The 9115-nt window shown below is 48.9% G+C and overlaps 1 protein-coding gene across 1 annotated transcript in view; it reads right to left on the bottom strand.

Moving 5' to 3' along the window:
• Window positions 1–555: 555 nt before the first annotated feature.
• Window positions 556–9115, bottom strand: part of LOC118212693 (vacuolar protein sorting-associated protein 13B-like) — a 303731-nt gene continuing 295171 nt past the window's right edge. Inside the window, 6 exon segments of the mRNA XM_035390874.1 lie at window positions 556–2084; window positions 2743–2992; window positions 4780–4882; window positions 7381–7557; window positions 7898–8068; window positions 8386–8562. Of these exon segments, the coding sequence (XP_035246765.1) occupies window positions 1824–2084; window positions 2743–2992; window positions 4780–4882; window positions 7381–7557; window positions 7898–8068; window positions 8386–8562 (1139 nt within the window). The 3' untranslated portion in view covers window positions 556–1823.

The following is a 9115-nucleotide window of genomic DNA, read 5'->3' as shown; positions in this document are numbered from 1 at the left end:
ATATAGCTCTTATAATGTGCATCTGTGCATATAACCCTTAAAACGTGTATAACTGACCATACATAAAATATAATGTGTATCTGAACATAAATAACTCTTACAATGTGCATTCATAAATTATAACATGCATCTCAGTATAAATAACCTGCTTGTTTATTTGAGCAAATATAACTCTTATAACATGTATCTGAGCATACATAACGCTTATTACGTGTGTATCTGAGCATACATAACTCTTATTACGTGTGTATCTGAGCATACATAACTCTTATTACGTGTGTATCAGAGCATACATAAGTCTTATAACGTGTGTATATAGGAGCATACAGACCTTATCTTCCTCTCCTCCCAGAGGCCAGCACAATGCTGGGACCTGCACGGTGAGCTCTGAACCCAGTTCAGTACTGCCACTGTGTGGCATCCACTTGCCATTGTCTAAAACCTTCCCACTGCTTCATCAATCCACAGTGACTTGTACAGTACATCTACTGAGCAATGAAAGATGTTTTTGAGCATTCTCTGTTTAGTGAAGATAGTAACCCTGGCAATACATAGTTGGAATAGTCAGTGGAAAATTTTATTTGAATTTCAGTCAGAAGTGCGGTAGACCACATATTTCACATTAACAGAGCGGTCGAGCACAGCCAGTATTGACTGGGAGTCTTCTGAATTTAATTTAATCATATATGACCACAAACTGTACAAAATTCCCCTTGAAGCTATAAAAATAACATGTGCATCCCAGAAAGGAATGAAACAGCCAAAAACACGACACTCTTCCTCAACTTTCGAGAACAGGATTCTGTGAGGCCAAATGCTTTCGAAACCCGATTTCTGAAACAACCTCATGCAATTTCAAGGTAACATTTTAAAATAATGATTCAAGCAATCACATTACATTAATATTTTAATATAATTAAATATTTAAGTATTAATACATCTGATTACCATTTATATATAAATTAAAAGCATTAGGCGGCTTTACAAAAGTGTGTTGGCTTTACAATGCAGACTGATTTTAAACAAATTTAACAAAAAGGTCATCTCAATAATATAACCCTTTCACCTAAAAGCAGACTTGGCAGAGATGAATGTAGAAAAATAACAGTATAAACTCACACTGAAGCCGTCAAATGGAAGCAAAAACCCCTTGTGGCTTCAAGATAACAGACCATCAATAAACATGGAAAACAAGTACACGTATATTTTGGTTGAGGCTCGGATCTGGACTAAGCAGCTCTTTGACTTTCAGAGTGTACTGATATTGCACATAAGCTGGCGTGTGAAAAACGTTGTGCTAAATTCTTATTCAGAAGCACGTGCTGTAAACAGTGAACGCAAAGAATACTGAATTAGGAGAACATTTTACAGTTATCAAAAGCACAATTTCATCTCCAGGCACCTCAAAATGACGACCATTAGGCCTCAGGCTGGTTTTGCTCCTATATATCCTTTAGTGTTTACAAAAACTAACAAACAAACAAACAAAAATAAATGTGATTAAGTGGACTGTATGAACTTTATCAAAATATTAACTTTCCATGTGAATGGACGCCTTGCCAACATACAAGTTTTTATAAATAACATTCATATATTTTTGAATAAATCCATCCCTTCTTTAATCCAGTAAGTAGTGTGTTCTGAGTGTCATCACTGTGTGAACTCTCTAATCCCATCCCTCATTTCCAGTAAGAATCAGAGTACAAACTGGAGCGCTGATGACGCTGTACTGTGGGAGCGAGCCGCGGGCACACACACACACCCCACACACACTTACGTACGCGGGCGAGAGCGACCGCGCGGGCACAGCGGGGGGGCGCGGGTCAGTGGAAGCCGATCCTCAGGGCCTTGTTCTTCACCGTGGTGAACTTGCTGACGAAGACGCGGGCGAAGGCCGGCTCCACCAGGTAGCGGTAGGTCTTGGTGACCGTCGCCGGGGGCTCGGCGGGCGTGACGGGCGGCTGCTGCTGCTGCTGCTGCTGCAGGGCGGCGCTGGAGGGGGACAGGTGCTGCGACGTCCGCGTCACGTAGTCCATCAGGCGGCGGTACTGCTGCTCCGACAGCCGCTCCCGAGCGCCGTCGCCCTGTAAGGGGGGGGGGGGTCAGCTCTGAGGCCACTTCGCCCACTTCGTCTGTACAACTAGACTGGTAACCGGAAGGTTCTGCAGTCTAACTCCAGTAGTGCCACAGCTGTTACACTTCACATAAGAAACCTGTACACTGCACTGCCAATTCCACCATAGGCTGACTAGTGTTTTGATCCAATGCGGACCTACATCAAAAATCCATGGACTCTAATTGACTTGTGCATCGACTATTCATAGAATAACATGCAGTATGCAATGCAGCAATCACCATCATTTATCACTAACCTATTCCTCTTGGACTTGGACCAATATTTTGCACTTAAAGTGTGATGAAATTGTATCTTCATATGCATTTTGATAATACAGTTTCATCATACAATCACACAAAATTGAAAAAAAAAAATTTAATTGTATTTGTCCATTGGATGTGCCATGTGGCTGGATGCGTGTGTCGTGTGGCTGGATGCGTGTGTCATGTGGCTGGATGCGTGTGTCGTGACTGGATGCGTGTGTCGTGTGATTCAAGGTGTCTATATAGGTATGTCTTGTTATTTGTTCTGAACTGATGAAGATTAGGAAAAAGGAAAATCAAATGTTTTCATGTGCAAATGACTGAATACTTCACAATGTGCTTTTCGAGACTGCTGGGCCTCACCTCCGTGTCGCTGGTGACCCTGTGCTGGCGGAGGCTGAGGGTGAGCAGGCCGTCCTGGCCGGGCTCCTGCTGGCACTCCACCTCGGTGATGGGGAAGGCCTGCTGCTGCGTGTCCTCGCTCAGGCTCACCACGAACAGCACCTCCCCCGTCAGCAGCAGGCAGCCCGCGTGCTCCTGCCCCGAGCCGCTCACGATGGTCACGTCCAGTGCCATGTGCACCTCCGGCCGGCCCAGCGACTGGAGCATCTTCCTGCAGGACGCACATCGCAGAGAGACTGAGCTGCTGCTACACACATCAGAGACTCAACTACTACTACACACACACCAGAGAGAACCAGCTGCTGCTACACACATCAGAGATTCAACTACTACTACACACACACCAGAGAGAACCAGCTGCTGCTACACACATCAGAGATTCAACTACTACTACACACACACCAGAGAGAACCAGCTGCTGCTACACACATCAGAGATTCAACTACTACTACACACACCAGAGAGAACCAGCTGCTGCTACACATTACATTTTTTTTTTTACATTACAGGCATTTAGCAGACGCTCTTATCCAGGGCGACTTACACAACTTTTATATAGCATTCAGAGACACACATCAGAGATTCAACTACTACCACACACACCAGAGAGATTCAACTACTGCTACACACACACTGCAGAGATTCAACTACTGTTACATACACACCACAGAGATTCAGCTGCTACTACACACACACTGCAGAGATTCAGCTGCTACTACACACACACCACAGAGATTCAGCTGCTGCACACACACACAACGCAGATTCAGCTGCTAGTATAAACACACTGCAGAGATTCAGCTGCTACTACACACACACCAGAGAGATTCAGCTGCTACTACACACACACTGCAGAGATTCAGCTGCTACTACACACACACTGCAGAGATTCAGCTGCTACTACACACACACCACAGAGATTCAGCTGCTAGTATACACACAGCGCAGAGATTGAGCAGCTACACACTGCAGAGATTCAGCTGCTACTACACACACACCACAGAGATTCAGCTGCTACTACACACACACCACAGAGATTCAGCTGCTAGTATACACACAGCGCAAAGATTGAGCAGCTACACACTGCAGAGATTCAGCTGCTACTACACACACACACACACACACCAGCTGCTGCAAACATACATAGATACAGTTCATGTTCACACAAACGTAGATTCACATACTGTGTTCTCACACACACACACACACACACACACACGCTCATGCATGATTGGTCACTGTGCTGTAAGTGCTCAAACGCCATCGACCACCATGTATAAACCAAACATTGCTCACACTCCCACTTGCCCACGGCCAATACTGCGCACTCCTGCATGACTTTTTCATATTTCTGCTTGGTACACGTGCGCATGACACGTCTGAAACACAGCACTGCGGAGGCAATTAAGAGGCCGATGTCAAGTGGGGCATTAGTGAGCGGCCCTGGTGTGCTCTGTTCAGTGTTGAGGCCTGACCCAGACTTAACGCTACCTGCCCCACGGAGAGCCCACCCCCACACTGGGCCTGCGTCTGTCTTTCCTCACACCGCTACCCCTGCACTACACTTCGCCCAAACTCACTTTAACAGCACCCTCTCCATCTTTAAGAGCACCCCCTCCCTTTTTAACAGCACCCTCTGCCCTCACGTTCCTCCTCCTCCAGTCCCCATCGGGGAGGGAGGGGGGTTAGGACCCAGTGGTAACCTCGCTCAGGGACTGCACATTCTGGAAATACCACAGCATACCCCCCCCCCCACCCCTCTGCCAACATCACCTCCGCACTCCTAATGAAAACCTCCCTGCACAGAGTCAGTGTAAAACCATGAGAATGCCAGCTTACTGGAAGCTCTCACAGCACACTTATAAAACCCCTTTTTGCAAGCAGCACTAAAGGAAGGGACTGGCTACAACAAGCAGATAAAAGCATACAGGCCTCGGGGCTGCGGGGGCAGAGCAGGGCGGGGCGGGGCGGGGCGGGGCAGGGCAGGGCGGCTCTTACCAGACGTATTTGACGTGACTGTTGGGCGCCTGGGCAGACTTCTCTTCGGCAGGGAGGTAGAGCTGTTTGGGCAGCTGCCAGAGGCCAGCCCCGTGCAGGATGCCTTCCATGAGAAAGAAAAAGAGCCGTTACTCAACGCACGCACTGGAGAGTCACTCACACAGAGTTACACTCGAACGAGTCACTCACACAGAGTTACACTCTAAGGAGTCACTCACACAGAGTTACACTCTAAGGATTCACTCACACAGAGTTACACTCTAAGGAGTCACTCACACAGAGTTACACTCTAAGGAGTCACTCACACAGAGTTACACTCTAAGGAGTCACTCACACAGAGTTACACTCTAAGGATTCACTCACACAGAGTTACACTCTAAGGAGTCACTCACACAGAGTTACACTCTAAGGATTCACTCACACAGAGTTACACTCTAAGGAGTCACTCACACAGAGTTACACTCTAAGGAGTCACTCACACAGAGTTACACTCTAAGGATTCACTCACACAGAGTTACACTCTAAGGATTCACTCACACAGAGTTACACTCTAAGGAGTCACTCACACAGAGTTACACTCTAAGGATTCACTCACACAGAGTTACACTCTAAGGAGTCACTCACACAGAGTTACACTCTAAGGATTTACTCACACAGAGTTACACTCTAAGGAGTCACTCACACAGAGTTACACTCTAAGGAGTCACTCACACAGAGTTACACTCTAAGGATTCACTCACACAGAGTTACACTCTAAGGAGTCACTCACACAGAGTTACACTCTAAGGATTCACTCACACAGAGTTACACAGAGTTACACTCTAAGGATTCACTCGCAGAGTTACACTCTAAGGATTCACTCACACAGAGTTACACTCTAAGGATTCACTCACACAGAGTTACACTCTAAGGAGTCACTCACACAGAGTTACACTCTAAGGAGTCACTCACACAGAGTTACACTCTAAGGATTCACTCACACAGAGTTATACTCTAAGGAGTCACTCACACAGAGTTAGATGCTCAGGACCGCCATCTGTTATATGAGAGTTATATGATTCACTTCAACAGATCCCAAATCAGAACACATTGTGATCATCAGACCCTCTTCCCACTTGTTCCAGATGGAGTAACAGCAATATGCCACAGAGGGACAATATCTGCATGCATTTCACATCACATCTTCCCAGCTATGCAACCAGTTGTGATGATGTAATGCATTCAGAACAGTTCATAAAGCACAGGCAAATGATGCCATCACCCTGGAACAAACAGGGTGGGGTGGATGTGTGTGCTTTTGTGGGTGAGTGCGTGCGTGTGTGTGTGAGTGTGTGCGTGCGTGCGTGTGTGTGTGTGTGTGTGAGTATGAGCGTGCATGTGTGTGTGCTTTTGTGGGTGAGTGCGTGCATGTGTGTGTGCTTTTGTGGGTGAGTGCGTGCATGTGTGTGTGCTTTGGTGGGTGTACGTGCATGTGAGTGTGTGTGTGCTTTTGTGGGTGAGTGCATGTGTGCGTGTGTGTGAGTGTGTGCGTGCGTGTGTGAGTGTGTGTGTGCGTGTGTGAGTGTGTGCGTGCGTGTGTGTGTGTGTGCTTTGGTGGGTGTACGTGCATGTGAGTGTGTGCGTGTGTGGGAGGGGGCTGCTGGTGTCCAGGGCTACCATGTGACAGTACCCTCCCGCAGTAGGTATTAGATAAGAGGGGAAGTAAACCCAGCCCAGCCTGCTCAGCACAGAGCTGGGGGTGGGTGAGGGGTGAGGTAGGGGGGCCATCGCTCTTACACGCAGCGCTGCGCTTCATTTGCACTTTACGAACTGCAGCACTGACCCGTTAGCGCTCCACGTGCACTTTACCCCCAGCCAGCCCCCCCTCCAAAATACAACACAGGCCACCTCCAGGACCCCGGGCCATACACGTCACGCTGACTCTCTGCAGCCGCGCCAAGAGCCCCCGCACGACAAAACGCACAGCTAATAAACACCGCTTTGAGCCCAGCGGAAACTAAAGAAACAAAATGGATTCTGCACAATAACTGATTTATTCCAATTACAGGCTCTATTCACGCGAGGCCTCGCATGCATCACATGCTCCGGTCGTTATATCTGCTGTAATCTCCAGGGCTCTCCTGATGAATTGACCTACATATCGCTAACAGGGTAAATCTGTTTGATGCTTTGCAGATGGGAAGCAGAGAAGTTGGACATAAAAACAAAACAAACTGCTAATATAACAACGCTCCTTGACTGAAACTATGTTATGAGGTGTGTCCTGGAAACAGACTTAATCCACTCTGACAAATCCATTAGAAACTGACTCATGGCAGTTAACCGTGCGTGTTTCATCTCATAATGATTTGATGGGGGAAGAAATGGAACACAAAAGCATCGACCCACACCCTTCACAGGATTCAACAACTCCCCTCTATGTCGCCATCCAACAAATACAAAATGGAATGGCAGTGACGCATATAATACCCAGTCACGCTAAAAGGACCCCCTGTAGCATACACGCACCACGTACAGCACTAAAGGGTGCATAAACGCTACGTTTAGCTACCTGGTAGGGAACCAGCGACAGGGCATTTGTAATACACAGAGAGGGCTTACCGTATCCGGTCTGTGAGACCAGCTCAGCGGCTCCCCCTATAGGCTTGGTGAAGACGCCCACGATGCCTTTGCCCACTCCGGAGATGACGCCCTTGGCCTTGCTGCCGGCTGAGCTCTGCATGTCCCAGGTCCTCTGGAAGTTCTGCATGGGCTGGTCCACGATGCCAGCGATGGCCCCTGCAGGAGCAAACACACGCTTACAGTCATCAGATACATACATACACACCCCCAAAACACACTCAGACACTGCATGCACATACTCCTTAAACTTAGTCATCGTACACACATCCCTTCTTCCGGGTGTGTATTTTTGCATGTGGTATGTGACTATAGACACTTGAGCATGTGTACGCATGTATGTGTGTCTGTGTAAGTGCTCAGTAATCCCATGCATGTGAATGAGTGAGCGTGTGAGTGTGTGTGTGTGTGTGTGTGTGTGTGTGTGCGTATGTGTGTGTGCCTGTGAACGTGTAAACATGTTAGTGTGTATGTGTGTATGTGCGTGTGGGGGGCTGACCCAGCAGGCTGATCCCCAGCCGGGACAGGCCCTGTCTCAGCCCGTCCCCCAGGCTCTCGGGGAGCTGCCTCCTCCACTCCTCCTGCCGCGTGTAGTGCTCCTCGTCCAGGGACAGCCGGTCCATGTTGCGCGCCAGGCTGGTGGCCAGGTTCGTGATGGAGGTCAGCGTCCCTGCAGGGGGACAGAGGGGCTTCAGTCAAACCCTGAACTCAAACCCTGCCCTACTGTCAGAGGGAGTCCTCAACCCTGGAGCAGGAGAGCTACAGTGCGCTGGATTCACTGTTACTCAGCACTTAGCTGATCAATTAAAGCAGTTTAGTTAACTCACCTCACCTGGCTTCATGCATCTAAACAGTGTGCCGGTTTTAAACTGAAAACAAAAACCAGGAGACTGCTGCTCCAGGATCAGGGTTGGAGGCCCTGTTGTATTTTGAAGTTAAAGGCACAGGTGAAAGGTGAAAGGTGAAAGCCAGGTGTGGAACGCTCACCTTTGGAAATGTGCTTGACGAAAGAGGTGGTCCCGCGGGACACCCCGCTGACGAAGGCCCCGGGCCCCCGGGTCAGGCCCTCGTAGGGCAGGCGGAAGAAGTCGGCGATGCCGTTCCCAATGCTGCGCACCAGACTGGCAGGGCTGCCCAGGATCTCCAGAGAGCCCACCACCCAACCTACAGACACAGCACAGAGAGACACAGTTACACACTGAACATGTAAAATCACACACTGAACACACAGCCACCGTCACACAGAACAGCAACCTCACAGAACAGGCACAGTCCCACGTGTTGAACACACCGTCACACAATAAACACACAGGGAGCGTAACACACTGAGCGCTGGGGGCCGCACATTCAGAACACAGTAACACACTCAGCGGGTGCCGAACAGGACCGATCTTTCTCACTTTCTACACACACAGATAACCGTGCCCCAGTCCCTGTCCAGCCCTGGGGACAGAGGCCAGAGAGAGGCACCTCCTCCTTCACAGAGTCCGCAACATGGACTCGACGAGGAGAGGAAGAGGGCGCTCTCACGCGGATCCCATAATCACCGATGCCTCTCCACATGATGTAAACAGGCTGAAAGTGCACTGAGTTCTGTGCTCTGAGACTCCCGGCTGAAGTACATGGGCGCACGTGTGTATGATGTCATGCACAGAGCCCGGCGGTGGATTTACAGCGCTCAGACGTCACACCTCTCTCATTCTCCGCACCTACTCCG

Source organism: Anguilla anguilla, chromosome 1 (assembly GCF_013347855.1).
Source record: "Anguilla anguilla isolate fAngAng1 chromosome 1, fAngAng1.pri, whole genome shotgun sequence".
NCBI classification, from domain to species: Eukaryota; Metazoa; Chordata; class Actinopteri; order Anguilliformes; family Anguillidae; genus Anguilla; species Anguilla anguilla.
This window is presented reverse-complemented; position numbering and strand designations above follow the sequence as displayed.